At 42.6% G+C, this 16,421-nt stretch overlaps 1 protein-coding gene across 6 annotated transcripts in view; it reads right to left on the bottom strand.

The window, feature by feature from the left end:
- Window positions 1–16,421, bottom strand: part of cadpsb (Ca2+-dependent activator protein for secretion b) — a 98,934-nt gene that overhangs the window by 81,899 nt on the left and 614 nt on the right. For all 6 annotated transcript variants that reach the window (XM_061833471.1, XM_061833468.1, XM_061833470.1 and 3 more), the window contains exon 2: window positions 5,143–6,002. In XM_061833471.1, coding sequence (XP_061689455.1) covers window positions 5,143–5,475 — 333 coding nt within the window. In that variant the 5' untranslated portion in view covers window positions 5,476–6,002. The remainder of the gene's footprint in view (window positions 1–5,142; window positions 6,003–16,421) is intronic.

Here is a 16,421-nt window from a genome sequence, read left to right on the forward strand (position 1 = left end):
TAGACAGAAGTGTTGTATGGGGCATTAGCGCTACACACTGCGAGTGAAGGACAGGACAAGATTGGACTGTACAAAGACAGGAGAGAATGCATGTATGACAAGGGTCGTGAACCCAGCTGTACAAGTGAAGTGTGGTTTGAGTGGCTATGTAAATTATAAATGTCTATAGGAGCAGAGTGTGAGTGAGGGGGTCACCCAAGCAATTCACAAATTCAGGAGTATTTGTCGTAGTGAGTGAGCAAAAATGTCCCGGGCGCATGTTGCCTGTGGACATACGCAAGTGAAGTGATACCGTTTCGTGTGCACAATGACGGACAGAAGTGTCCCTTGTCTTTGCTATGCCTGAGGACAGCACCCAATCAAGTGAGAGGCGGGATCGGGACCAGACCTCTACCCACCGAGGGACCCGGGGCGGTTCTCCGGCCCCACCGAGGCGCCATGATAACGTGCCAACTGACGGGTCAACCTTAAATTTGTGTTTTATGACCTGGGGTGTGGGGGTGTCACTTTTTTAGGGTTTTTATGAAGTATGTGTGTGTGTGTGTGTATGGGGGGGGGGGCTAAATTTGAAATTCTGACAAAGGGTAATATTGTTGCAGAAAAAAATTCTGTGTCTTCAGTGCCGTGTTAGTACAGCCTTGCATAACTGACATTTTTTTTTCGCAACATCATCATAATGGAGGGTTTTGCATTGTGTTCGCACCGCGGTGCTTATACCACTTATCCTAATTAGTGTCCTGAGGAAGCCTATCCCACTTGACTTTTGGGTAAAAGGCCAAATACACCCCTGGAATTATCACTAGCCAATTACAGGGCATATAAAGTCAGGCAATTACTCACACCTGTGGACAACTTGTTTATTTCTCCCACCATGCGTGCTTTGGAAAATCTACAAAAGCAAGAACCGAGATTCAAACCCAGGACCTCTTCACTGAGAGGTCGACGAGGAAAATAACACTTTTGTGCAATTATCTTTGTTTCTGCAGCAGTTTCACTCGCACAATCTATGATAACTAGATTGAATTTTACATTTGCCTCTTTCTGTTATGCCATTTTAAGTCCTGTCTCACTTAGTTCCACTCTTTCATTATATCAGCTCTCCTTCATCCATTAGCCAAAATGCCATGCTTAGTTTGATTAATATATCACGTCACATAAACTGGCCAAATGTATCAGCAGAGATGGATCCATTATGTTGGTGGGTGACTTTTTTTTTCTTTTGCATTTATTTAAGGCAGTAAGATCCGTGGTGAAAGTGTCTCCTGTCTTTATCTGACGTGACAAAGGATACAACATAAGGCTCTGGGTTTTTTCTGGGTTCAGCCTCGTGAGGATAAACGGCTCAGAAAATGGATGGATGGAAAATAAGAACTGATCCCTCATACCTTTACGACTACAAGTCGGTGACAAATGTTGACGTAAATGCAGTTCCTTTCAAGTCCTTTGTTTTTTTTTTTCCAGGCTCAGCACCACGGAGGCAACCTTCATCCAAGTAGCACTGATTTGAATTCACTCCACTTCACATTCACATCACACAGGCTCCATCGCTCAGCGAAAGCCTGGATGCTTTTAGAAAGTGCTGAGCCAAGAAGCGCTCGATTAGGAGATGATTGGGTCAGGCTAACTTACGGGAATAACAAATCATACCGGGGGAGAGAAAAACAACAAAAACAAAAATTTGAAACTTATTCGTGATCTATGGAGACCATACGCCGTGATCAACGACAATCATAAGTGCATGAGTTTGAGGCCACCATTCTCATTTGGACAGAGCAAATCTCTCCCTGCTTCGGGATGAAACCTTCTAGAAGAAGAAATGTTCACAGCAAAAGAAGAAAGAGGCTAAATGTAAGAGAAGACAACGAAGAAGAAAAAATTCAAAAGGAGCCGAAGAGCGCACTGTCAAGCACGCTGTCACATCAAGAGCGCCTACTAAACGTGTGACCTCAGCCACCTGGGAAGTGTAGACACCCATACAAGCGTTAAATGCCTGAGGCCCGCCGTGTGTCAGAGCCCACTGGGGGTCTGGATGAACGGCAAAAAAAAAAAAAAAATGTTCGTAGTTGAGGCTTCAGATGTACCATAAGGTGCTTTCCGATGTAATAAAATCGTAAAGCTAAAGTTGACATAATGAGGTTTTGATCAGCACTGTCGGACAAGTATTACTTCAACAATACAGCATTTACATGATCTGAGTTACAAAGAGTTGCAAAAGAAAGACAAAATAATGAAAACAGGTCAGTATGATGCAGTGCATTTCTATACCACAATGAAGTCTATATACTAACTTGCTATCTCAATATTAGAAATATTGGTTGATAAAATACTGTTGAAACCACAAAATTGCCATTCCTGAAATTGGGAATTTAAGACTTTAGAATTAATATCTGCAACAACAACAACAAAAATCTGTAATGGCAATTGGTGCTTACAATATTGAGATATTTCTGATCCAGATTAATATAATTGGCTGACTCATCGCTTGACCATCATTTACAACACTCAGAAATGTTCATTTGTCAACTACTGTATGCATTTTTCAACAGTCCAAAAATAGGATTTCTTGTCTTTTTAATATAGCGTTGATTGATTTGATTCTGACTTCAGTAACCTGAGAGATGTTCACAAATCTCATTTGCAGTAATATCACAAGAATGCTCTATTATGCAGCCAAAGCCGACCCGGTACTCATCATGATAAATACAAACGATAAGCTTTGCAAGGCACGCTAATGTAATAATATAGTTATTAAGATACATCTTGTTTCCAGTCATGAACAATCTTTTTTTATTAATGTATTAGACATTATCAAATAGCACTGAGCTTCCAAATATTAATAAAAGATGGAGGACTTTATTCACCAGGAATAAAATAATTGGGGTACAAATAAAATCTACAGTACGTTATATCAATCACTTCAATAATTTACTCTCACCATACCCTTTAGTGTCAATTATGCAATTAATTTAAGACAATTGGGCCGACATGTACTGCAAGTGTACGTTACCAGATAAAATATGAACATTTGAGCAGCAGCAGTCCCGCACTGCATCTTACACGAAGACGCCGCTCTGTCACCAAGAGGAAACGTGCTGTATTTCGCCCTTGAAAACCCCGTTTCCCCCCTTTTGTGTCGCCCTTTCACAAGGTTACGGCGGCATGCTGAAGACGCGGCAGTGGAGCTGACGTACTTTGAAGCCCGGCCTGCTTCTCTGTGATAGTCCATCACTGGCTGCTCCCTGTGTGCCAGAACCTCTAATAACAGATTACCATGGAGCCGCTCCATATGGCTTCCTTTGGCTTTGAGTCCTTTTATTACAAACAAATTGCTTCATCATATTTCTGTGACTAATCCATAATAGCCTTAATGTAATGGGCTGCATAGACTGCGATGTGAGGAATATGCATTTAAGAATATAGGATGTAGCAGAGCTATGCTACTTTTAGAAAAAAAAATATTGAATAGCATTGAAATAACTGTTTAAGACACATAATGGATTTCCATTTTGACACCCTGCATGGTAAAGGGTCTCCATGCAATTATTCTCCTTTCATATTCTTGACATTTACAGAAACTCAGCACACCTTATGCCATTTCTTTTTGCACAAGGGCTATTATTTTCCTCAAAATAATATATTCGTTGATGTGTGGACCGAAGGTGATTCTGGAGCCTGACCCTTGATAGACTTTATGTTCTGGTTGCATTGCACATGATTGTTTATCCGGGTACTCACTCACCCGCTGCCCAAAGGATTGTGGCTGGCTGAGATGCCAGATATAAAAAAAAAAAAAGTGCATTACTAAGCTTGCATTAGACTGTCGGTAACCTCTGCCAAATGGGACTACAAAGAAACAAATAAATGGAAACACCGTGGTTTAGCCTCCCACATGCACTCGTTCATGACTCAGCAGAAAACACCAACCATACTGTTTCGAAAGGAAGACGCCGGGTTAAATACAAACACGGGCTGCAAATACAATTTCTGCAATGTTGATCACAGAGTGGATAGGACCAGAGGGGATGTTGAATGGATATTCAGCATACCCGTTGCATACATTGTGACACTGATATAAAGTGCATTCGGTGGATTAGTGTAAATATCAGCACAAGGAAAATAAGTATATTCACTAGGTTTATATTTGGTGACTTTGAGAGTACACGGTAATACAAAACTGACTTCAGTAGAGCATCACAGGCACAGGCGCCAGTGTGGAGCTTGCATGTTCTCTCCGTGGATGAGTGGGTTTCTGCAGTTACTCCGGTTTCCTACCAAATCCCCAAAACATTCGTGCTAGGTTGATTGAAGACTAATTTGCCCGTAGGTATGAATACGAGCGTGAATGTTTTATTTGTTAATCTCTGCCCTGCGATTGGCTGGTGACCATTTCAGAGTGTACCCAGCCTTTCCCTTGAATATAACTGGGATAGGCTCCAGCACACACGCCGCCCTCATGAGAATAAGCGGCTTGGAAAATGGATGGATTGATAGATGGAATTATCAAAGGTGCATTCAAGAGTGTGTGTGAACATTTCACAATGAAATGTATGCACAGTAACTTGGCATCTCCGGGTAAGTAAGCACATTAAGGCTAACGCAGGAGGTCTGAGAGTAAAAGTCACCTTGGGAGGCCAAAGTGATGAAGAGGAGGGTTTCATTCATTCATCGCGTTGCTCACCTACATTTGCTGGAGGCAAAACGCTCCGCTGCTCCTTGGACGCCCTAGCTTGCACGCTGAAGTGCTTTCTGGGCTGCACAATTGATCTCACTCGGGAGTTTAAACTGTGAAGCGCTCCACTCCTGTCTGCAGCTTTGCGCCACCTTTCCACTATCTGGAGCGCTGCTTCATCACGCTCTGTGGATGTATTTACTGTATACATACACGTATTTATTTATTAAAGCAAACTGGAGGTATGGTTCATATTTCCTGCTGCTACATACCGGCTACACCCCCTCCCCCCAGGCTCCCCCCTCCCTCACACATCCGTACTGTAGCTCCTATATAGGTCATCAGTGACAACATCTGCGAAGTGCAAGGAGGCGTCCAGCAGCATGTGCTTATGAACGAAACACTGGCGCCGAGGAAGAATTAGGAGGAGGGAGAGGAAAGCGATAAGGAGAGGAAGGGGGGGGGGTGCTTACCTTCTGTTGTCGCCTCGCCATGTCTGTGGGCTGCTTGGCATTGAACGGATAGGCGACGCATCGCATGACAAACACATAGAGCTGCAGCTTCTTCTTGCGCTCCTCTTCCTCCCGCTGCAGCTTCTCCAGGTCGTCCTTCTCCTCGCTGGCAGCCGACGGGCTCGGGCTGGTCGGGCGGGCGCTGCTGCGGCCGCTGCTGGGCGCCAAGCCGCCGGAGCTCTCGCTGGTCCTGCTCGGGGAGATGCGGGATCCGGCCTGGGGGGCCATCACTTCCTTGCTCTCCTCCTCCACTATCCCGTCAGACTCCTCCTCGCTGGACGACGGATCTAACATTTTGCTCTTGTGGCGCTGACCTTCCTACTTAGGAGCCTGACCTTCCGAATTAGGTCCCCCCCCTCCCTCCTCACCTCGAGTGCGGCCGGAGTGTGAATGGAAGCCGGGGTCGGGTCGGTGCAGAGGCCCAGGTTGCCCTCGGTGAGCAGTGCGAGAGCAGCTGAGAGACGATTGCCCCTCCACACTGCGCGTCCTCCGCCTGCGCCGAGCCCGCGTCGATGCTGACGTGCTTTTATTGGCCAGTCCCTGCTGCGGATGCGAGGGGGAGGGAGGGCAGGGACCCAAGGAAAAAAAAAAGAAGGCAGGCGATGGCTCTCCACGCTTTCCACTCGGCGCATGCGCAGAGCAGATTTTGTCCCTGGTCCTGAAAGGAGAGTGCAGAGGGATGCTCGTCTCGGCTTCCTGGAGGCAGCAGCCGTACACCTAAAATGGCTGCCGTGCAGGAAATCCTTTGCGATAGTCGGCGTGAGCAGTGCGCTGAATGTAGGTAGCAGGAAATGCTGACACCTATTCAGAGGCTGGAGTGCCTATAAAATTTAAAGAAAATCATTTTTTTTTTAAATCAGATGGGAGAAACTGTTTGAGCTCAAGGGCGGACTGCCCCAGGCACAAAATAGAATACAGTACTAGTGCAGCTGCACAAGATGCTCATAACAAACTGAGAATTCCTAGAGTTTTTTTTTTTTTATTGGGAACACAGTATAGAGTACTGTCATGCCTCATTTATTCTGGACCACCCCTGCAGTAGGTGAAATCTGCAAAGTAGAAACTGCATCTTTTGTGTCTTGTTTATATGTTTTCAAGCTGTATGACCCTCCACAGACTCTTATTAATCCTCCACACACACACCTATAAATTTCCATCTTAGTCTTATAAAGACTTTTGATACCCTTATACGTTTTAAACTCTTAAACATAATTAATTTTCCGTAGTACTGTACTTCACAGTATGTACAATTCATTCCTTGTATGTTACTATATACATGTAATTCCTTATAATAAGTGTTTTAAAGATTTTTTTTTGTTTTACATCCATCCATTCTTCCATCCATTTTCTCAGCCGCTTAGGGTCGCAGGAGTGCTGGAGCCTATCCCAGTTGTTCCGTTTTATGTTTTAGGCAAGGAAGCATTTATATTAGCACAAAAACATTACAACATACACTCAAAATTCTGCAACATGGTAAATTACACGCGATAATCACAATATGTGACCAGTAATATTGTTAGGGAACATTGTATTTCCATCTGTCCATCCAAATGGTATGATTTGTATCCTGCACAGGGTTGTGAGGAGCTTGAAGCTGAAGCGGGTATGAACATTCATGCGAATGGTACATTATGTATATGTGCCTTGTGAATGATTCATGATCAGACCAGGGTGTACTCTTAACTTTTACCAAAATGATAGACTCCATCTCAACCTCTGTCTGAAAACAGATGGATGGACATCGACCTCATTAAAAGTGTCCCAACATTCACAAAAATTGGAAAGTACAACATATTTTGTTGTAACGTACACAAATTTAAGGGTTTGTGTGTTAATATCACATTGCAAGTCCCAGAATGCAGTACTGTGAATCAGCTGAAAATGAGCCAACATGGGATGATTTTATTTCAGCACAGGGAGAGACAGGCCAAGGCAGAAGTGCAGCGTACTCATCGCACCTTCCCTGTCTCGCTTTTTGACACGACCTGTGGCCCGGATGATATGATTAAAGTGACAATGTGTCAGCTTGTGTGAGTTAGGATGACAGAAGTGCACAACCAGTCTCCCTATGGTGTGGACCACATGACCAGGGAACATGCAGTATACACATTAACCCGATACGATATATATATATATATACATATATATATATATATATATATATATATTTTTTTTTTTTTTACTTCTTCTTGGAACCCTCCTTAATCGTATTTGGAGTTCAAACTAATTTTCAGAAATACACCACTTTAGTCTAACAAACATTAATTGGAGTTGAAATCATACTCACATGCGATGGTACCCAAGACATTTGCAAACATCACGAGAGTTCGGCTCGGTGAGGATCTAACAAAAAAAAATTATACCAGGCGTGGTTTCTTTTTTTTTTTTTTTTTTTGGTCCTTTCACTTCAGTCTCACTCTGCAAACATTCGATTATGTCAGATGCCTTCCAAAGAAAAATAGTTTCTGTATTTTTGTTTTATCTATATTTTTTTATTATTTATACAGTATTTAATATCGTTTAAAAACTATAAAAGTATAGATTTTTTGATGGTGATAGTTTAAACTTGGAGAAAATTAATTTCATCAAATCGAATGAAAAAAAAATCTATTAATATTAAAACAACATACCAAAGTGACGGTCAATCATTGTTGCAATCCATTCAACCATTCATACAATGTGGTTAGGTCTTAGTCAAGGTCCCACTTGAGAATCTCTTAGCATACAATAACTCGCAATACAACACATTACATTCTTTTGCAAATTCATGATAACGTGAGTGTTGATGATTATGATGATCTCAGACCAGGACTGTGTGTTTACCCACCCCACCAGTAGGTCCAGGCAAGCACATACACACATACATATACACATTCACATGATTGTGAAGTGCAAAGTCAGCATGCACTGAAGACCAGTGCATTTCTTTCTCCTTTGAGACTCAAGTGAAGGTGACAGCTGGACTGGCTGACTGCTCCTCCACGTGTTCTTTCCACATCTGACCAGTGGATCCCCTGGAGGTAACTGCACTTTCAAGAGACACTTCCACTGCTCTTAATTTAGTCGCCTGTCTGTGCTTTTACACGGGTTCCCAAAGTGGATTGTTGTCTATTTTATCTTTGCATCCATGGCTTTCAGCTCCATAAGTTGTCTTTTCCTGCAGGGTGAGACGAATTCCCTTTGGACTTGTGCGACTGCACGCTATAGAGGTCCCACAGGGAGATTTGGCATTCTCCAAACCTTTTAAACATGAATAATTGACTGATGTTCTCAGTCCGGCACCTATATGTCAACGAGAGTGTGTATACACCTAAAAATGTGAACGTGCTTTACGGCAGGACAACACATTTCTGCCCGAGATGAACATTTAGTGTCCATCACCATTAAAGTTCCACTTAGCAATTATACCTTGATCCATTTTTAAATAATTTTGGGTGTATCCAGGCAGTAGGTAATACCTGCATCGTTATCTTTGTGCAGGGGGGTCAAGTTCATTTTTATCACTCAGGCCACATTGTAATTATGGTTTCCTCCAGAGGGTCGTTATGACCGACCTTGGGATGAGCAAATACCAAGAGCAGCTATCGCTATATAGCTAATATCATCTTTATTTCAAAGTATAGGGAACTCATACAGGTTGCTGTTGCCAGCCACCGTTACTTAAGCCAAAAGAAAAAAAAAAAGTGACTCTGAGTTTGTCCTCTTCACCAAGAGTTGGCGCTACACAGTTGAAGTGTGATACAACAGCAAATCATCATGTGCATTGGAAAGAAAAACGGGCCCGTTCAAACTGATCTCTCATTGTGTTAAATTATTTGTGTGATTGCCTAAAATTGTCACATGAGCACAATAAACTGATGGATGAATAGTTTTTCAATCCAAAACCAGTAAAATTATGTTTAACTGAGGGACTGATAAGAAAGAAATGTTTCCAATAAATATGTCAATCTTATCAAATGTGAAGACAATCTGCAATTTTGGGTTTTTGGAAAGGACATGATGTTGATGCAGATCATTTGAATTCACAGGCCACAAAAAATCATGTAGTGGGTGGGATCTGGCCCCCAGGCCACGTATTTAAAACCGGTTTTAGAATTATACATTGTGATTGCACATCTTCTCTTCAAGAATTTTTGTAAATTGACTATAGTTTTATCAAAGTCACAAACGTTGGCTTTGAGTTTAAGAAAGCACTTCAACTTTACAAATATGATAATTAACTAATTAATTAGTTAGTTCTGGACCAGATAGGCACTGGTTCAGAGTTCTATATGCAGCACATCTCTCAAATAAATGTTCTATATGGAAGAAAAAATAAATCACTATGGCAGCAAAGATTAAGCAGGATAGCAAATTAGCTGTTTCTTGAGATTTGCACTAATATTAATGGGCTGTGACAATATCAAACATTTGCACTTTCCTTCACCCCTATGCCACAAATCAATTATTAATAACCATCGCAGAGCCCTGCCTGGTTTTAAAATTCACTGGAATTTTTCCATGACTGTCTATCTGAGTGATTTTATCCTGAAAGAGATAAATGAACAACTTTAGGAGATTCATCAAAAGAACAAGCAACAGGATTGAAATATCACACAGTAATGAGATAATAATATATTCATGACTTGCCTCACCAAATCGTCAAATTTTGGGGGTCTTTTCTGACATTTTTATGTTTCTGATTGATTGAGAGCTTAGGAGGAAGAGCCATGAAATGCGTTGTCATTAGACTCAAGAGAGTGTGTGCATTGTAGTTGATTCACAATCCCTTTAATGCAGTTTGAGGTGTGTGTGAGAAAGTGAGACTCAGCCCCTCCCTTTGCTACACAGTAACTCACACAAACTATCAAACATTCAGAAATACACTTACACACTTAACCAAAATACTAGCGTAAGGCCGAATCCCAATGACCATAAACATCATTTACAGACAAATTATGACACTAACACAGACACACTTGCATTAAAACTTTATAACCTGCCTCCATCTTTCACTCTCTCTCTCTCTCTCTGTCTCATGTACACACACACACACACACACTCTCACTAACAGAAATGTACTTTTTCATTTATGTGCTATCACATAATACATGTACACACCCCACCATAAAAATAGTACAAAAAACTAATGCTAATTTACACATAAATAATTCACACAAACACAAATTCACTCTAAACTGAACGCACATGTACACGCACAATACACTCAACTATTTAACATAAAGCTACACACACATTAACCATAAATATCAAGATTAAAAAAAAAAAAAATTACCTAATTTTATATGTTCTCACTTTCTTTATACGGTACCATTGTCACGATGCGGGGCTCAAGGGTGGACCCAAATGCACGACTCCAGAGAGAGCAGACAGTACAGAGGAAACCTTTATTCGGTCCGAGGTCTGAGATCGGGTAGACAGTCCAAACAATCCGCAGTACCAGTACGGATGGGCTTACGAGGGTGGTCAGTGGACAGGCGTGGGTCGGTGCACGGAGATCAGAAGTCAGGAAAGCAGGAGTGCGGGAACGAGTCATCAAGAGCAACGATCTAGCATATTAGTCGTCCCCCGGGTCCTATATGTACTGGGTCTAATCAGTGTTCATGAGGCGCAGGTGTGCACCTTCTGATTAGCCGGCCACGCCCAGCCCGGGCTGGAATCCAGGAGCATGACAACCATAACATGTTTACACACCAGAGCCTTTACATAAGATAACACAAAATACAAAACTAAACAATAGACAAGGAAAAGATACGACAGTTTTTCACTGTTGAAACTTCCACCCATTTTCTCAATCCCTTAAAAACAAAAAGAAGATTTCTTAAATCATTCAGAAAACTCACGACCCTTCTGACAAAACCAAACTATCAACGCAAAACAGATTTTGAGTCAATCAAAATGAAAAGCACGAAATAGTCATTATATACAGTAGATCAGAAAAGAAAAGGAAACACAGTGATCAGCTCATAAAGGTGTAGAAATTATATTTATTGTCCATCCATCAATCCATCCATCTATCCATTCATCCATTTTCTACCGCTTTTCCAGGTGGGATTGCGGGGGAAGTAGCTTCAGCAGGGATAGCCGGACTTCCCTTTCCCCAGCAAACTTCTTCCAGCTCTACCAACGTTCCCAAACCAGCCGAGAAATATAGTCTCTCCAGCGTGTCCTGGGTCGTCCCTGGGGTCTCTTTCCGGTGGGACACCAGGGAGGTGTCCGAGAGGCATCCGGATCAGATGCCCCAGCCACCTCATTTGGCTCCTCTCAACACTGAGCCCCTCCCGGATGACTGAGGTTCTCACCCTATCTCTATGGGAGAGCCCGGACATCCTGCGGAGGAAACTCATTTCGGCCGCTTGTATCTGGGATCTTGTTCTTTTGGTCACGACCCACAGCTCATGACCGTAGGTGAGGGTAGGAACATAGATCAACTGGTAAATTGAGAGCTTCGCCTTTTGACTTAGCTCCCCCTTTACCACAACGGACCGATACAAAGTCCGCATCACTGCAGACGCCGCACCGATCCGTCTGTCGATCTCCCGCTCCATTCTTCCCTCACTTGTGAACAAGACCCCAAGATACTTGAACTCCTCCACTTGTGGCAGGATCTCATCCTCGACCCAGAGAGGGCACGCAACACTTTTTCCAACTGAGGACCATGGTCACAGATTTGGAGGTGCTGATTCTCAGCCCAGCCGCTTCACACTCGGCTGTGAGAGCCCGAAAGGGTAACATGGGTCCCCTTTCCCATGGGCTCACCACCTGTGATAGGGGCTATAGGGGTCGGGTGCGATGTTATTGTTCTCAATAAAATTGCCTTATGCATAACAAAACAAAAATCCCGTTTATCAAATCTAGCGTAAGAATAAGAAGTTTCGTTTGTACAACAAAAAACATACAAGCATATAGCACGTCTTCACATGATCACATATAATTGTAAACAACATACATATAAAAATAATACGCTAACATCCAGGCCACACTGAAACCAACACACTCTGGATGCACAATAAATCAAATTTTAATCTTGATCACAATTTAGGCTGCCACGATTAAATTGGCCTGATCATCGGCAATATTTACATTTTAAATCCGTGTACTGATGCATATGAAGCACCACTGTCCACTGTCATGGAATGCATGATTTGGACCCATGCATTTTTTTCCACCACAAAACATGATTTTGACGTGTATGGCTTTTTGTAACTCATGCCATGAAAATCCTCTCGAGGGATTTGTTTTCAAGAAGAAGCAGGAAGTAACGTACAGGGCAGTAGCGCACTAAAGTGGACTCGTTTGTTTCTATTAGTTTTACCTGCGGGAAGGTAGCTCTTTGTTCTTTCGTGTTAGCCAAAATGCCGGCTCGTTGCATTGCTGGATATTGCTCGAACACTTGGGAGGATGGATTTACCCTTCGCAAGATTCCAAGAGACCCTGTTCGTCGTGAAAAATGGATTGCACGGGTGCAAAGGACGAGAGCTTCGTGGGCTCCAAATGACAGGTAGGTATGTATAGAGATACTAAAAAAAAAAAAAAAACAATAGCTGGGGCAGGGGGGCGTAAACCTCTCATCACGTAACAAAAGATCCGCGTCCGTAAATCGGAGGTGCTAAATGTGTCGATGTGCCCGTTGGCGCCGTGTCCACCGATCACGGCTTCAGCCGGGGTGGCTCATCTACGCCGCGCACAGGTGGATCAGATGGGGAGGTAGTTTGGCCGCATGCAGTTTGGCCGTGATCCGCATATCATCTAAATATGGCTCGAAACAATAGGATAATATTACTAAGGACACTTCACTCGATTGTGAGATGTTCTCTTCTTTGAAGAGAGCTTCCGTGTCCCATAGTAGGCGGGCGGACGAGCCGGGCTGGCTCATACATACTGTGTGGGAGTCTGTTGCTAGTAAGAAGTGATCCACATATCATCTAAATATGGCTCAAAACAATGGGGTAATATTACCCCGGCCATTTCACTCGGTTGTGAGATGTTCTCTTCTTCAAAAAGAGCTTCCGTGTCTGAAGGGATGTGTCCCGTAGTAGGCCTCACAGCGTGTTTTCAATAGCGAATCTCCGGGGTGACGTCACGGGCAGTCGATGCAGCCAAAATGGCGACCACTTGGATCTCGAATGACACTTCCGCAACATTGCGCATGGATGACGTGCTCGCCGCTCATATTTATTTTTTCGTATAGACATTGAAGTGAATAATATTATATGTATTTTTCATTTCAATGTGTGAATGTTTATAGGGATGACACTTGGACTTTAATGGGAATAAGTAGTCTGTAGTTACGCCCAAGGGTGTAGACAGCCCCTTGTGTTAAATACCCCGTGTGTGGAGGTCTGCGAGACTCCGCCAAACTAGGTCTAAACCATCCAAAAGCCACAAGTTACATCAAAAGCCTCGCTGGATTTGCACTACCCACGAAAATAGAGGCAATGGGGATTCAAATCGGACATCCGCAAACAGCGGATCCGAGGGATATGCTACGAAATGAAGAAAATAAATATCACTAGAACTCATATTGTAGGCTGTACAATATGGCGTAGGCATTTACACATGAGCATACACATTTAGACAAACAGAGCTCAGCGCATCTCAGGAGGAGCTCTTTGAAATATTTAAATGCTGTGAGTTTTTTTAATGTGAGATTGATGGAATAAGGTCAGTGTCAGTGTTGCAGCTCCTTGCACTTATCAGACAGCAACATGACGCCAGACACTTGCAAAACTAACACGTGTGTGTGGGTGCATGTGCGTGTGTGTGTCTGTAAGTATGGTTTACCAGGGCTGAGGCTGCAGCGCCTTCAACAGCAGTAATTGGCTTGTTGGTGCAAGGAGGAGCCCGTTTCCCTGATAAATCCTTTTACATAACACAGTCTTCCACATTTTGCTCCCAAAATAGAAAAGGTAATTCTAACATTTTCCAATGATCCAAATTCAAAAGGAGCAAATCTAGTGCGCTGGCTTCCTTTTCATGGTACTATTTTTTGACCTCGCTTTCTGCAGTTAACAGCGATAAACGTGAGATGAACTCTATCAGTTTCCCTTTTATGAATTAATACTGAAGCATATAGCTTTTTATATTAAGTTCAGAGACAAAGCTTTAAATTACAAGAATGGCCTGCAGGGAATGTAGCTTAGATATGGCGAGGGAGGCTACCCCCTCACTCCCACCCAACCGCCCATAAAATAAAAAAATACAAATCTGATTCATACTACTCTCTTTCCTCCCACAGTTTTCAGGCTGGAACAGAAGGATGACGCCAGAAAAACATTCATTAATAATGCAAAGAGAGGATAAAGATGTGCTACTTTACCATGGCGGAAGCTTTGCCTCCTTCTCAGTACAGCAACGCAACATCTGGACACTCAGTGTTGAGTGCAACCATCAGTGAGTGAATTTAAATGTAGGATAATGTACAGGCTAAAGATGCACAAATGTAATCTGAATTCTAAATGGGAGTAGAGATTTGCAAACTGGATCAGTGGAACGGCCCGTATACTGTATATGATTTGGTGCTGCCCTCTTTTGGCTGGACCCTCATCACGGAAGCTGATGGAAGAATATATATATGTACACATTAAAGAAAATAAGTATTTGAACACCCTGCTATATTACAAGTTCTCCCACTTAGAAATCATGGAGGTGTCTGAAATTTTCATCGTAGGTGCATGTCCACTGTGAGAGAGATCATCTAAAAAGAAAAATCCAGAAATCACAATGTATGATTTTTTTTAACGATTTATTTGTGTGATACAGCTGCAAATAACTATTTGAACACCTGAAAAAAAACAATGTTAATATTTGCAACACTAGCCTTTGTTTGCAATTACAGAGGTCCAACGTTTCCTGTAGTTGTTCACCAGGTTTGCACACACTGCATGAGGGATTTTGGCCCACTCCTCCACACAGATCTTCTCTAGATCAGACAGGGTTTCTGGGCTGTCGCTGAGAAACACAGAGTTTCAGCTCCCTCCGAAGATTTTCTATTGGGTTTAGGTCTGGAGACTGGCTACGCCATGCCAAAACCTTGATATGATTCTTACGGAGCCACTCCTTGGTTTTCCTGGCAGTGTGCTTCGGGTCATTGTCATGTCATGACCAAGCCACGACCTATCTTCAATCCTATGACTGAGGGAAAGAGGTTGTTCCCCAAAATCTCACAATACATGACAGCGCCCATCCTCTCCTTAATACAGTGCAGTCGTCCTGTGCAGAAAAACACACCAAAGCATGATGCTACCACCCCCATGCTTCACAGTAGCGATGGTGTTCTTGGGGTGGAACTCATCATTCGTGTTCCTCCAAACACAGTTAGTGGAATTATGACCAAAAAGTTAAATTTTTGGTCTCATCTAACCACAAAACTTTCTTCCATGACTCTTCTGTATCGTCCAAATGGTCATTGGCAAACTTAAGACGGGCCTTGACATGGGCTGGTTTAGGCAGGGGAACTTTCTGTGCCATGCATAATTTCAAACCATGACGTCTTAGTGTATTAACAACAGTCACCTTGGAAACAGCGGTCCCAGCTCTTTTCAGGTCATTGACCAAGTCTTGTCGTGTAGTCCTGGGCTGATTCCTCACCTTTGTAAGGATCATCGAGACCCCACGAGGTGATATCTCGCATGGGGCTCCACTCCAATTGAGATTGACTGTCATGTTTAGCTTCTTCTATTTTCTAATGATTGCTCCAACAGTGGACCTTTTTCATCAAGCTGCTTGGAAATTTCCCCGTAGCCCTTTGCAGCCGTTTGGAGTTGTACAATTTTGTCTCTGGTGGCTTTGGACAGCTCTTTGGTCTTGGCCACGTTACAAGTTTGAGTCTTACTGATTGTATGGGGTGGACAGGTGTTCAAATACTTATTTGCAGTTGTATCCCACAAATAAATCATTAAAAAAATCATACATTGTGATTTCTGGATTTTTCTTTTTAGATCATCTCTCTCACAGTGGACTTGCACCTACGATGAAAATTTCAGACCTCTCCATGATTTCTAAGCGGGAGAACTTGCAATATGGGTGTTCAAATACTTATTTTCTTATTTTCTTCACTGTACATAATGATTTTCAAATGCTGACACCACACATGACGAGAAAAAAAAAAACAGCGTGTTCTTGCTGTTCTTATTTCACAATTTGCTATATTTTATGTTTGTTTGTTTTTTAACAGTGTACAGTACTACTTTTTTGTTTTTGTTTTGTCAGCAACATGAAAAACCAAAGAAAAGAAAAAC

This window comes from Syngnathoides biaculeatus, chromosome 10 (assembly GCF_019802595.1).
Source record: "Syngnathoides biaculeatus isolate LvHL_M chromosome 10, ASM1980259v1, whole genome shotgun sequence".
NCBI lineage: Eukaryota > Metazoa > Chordata > Actinopteri > Syngnathiformes > Syngnathidae > Syngnathoides > Syngnathoides biaculeatus.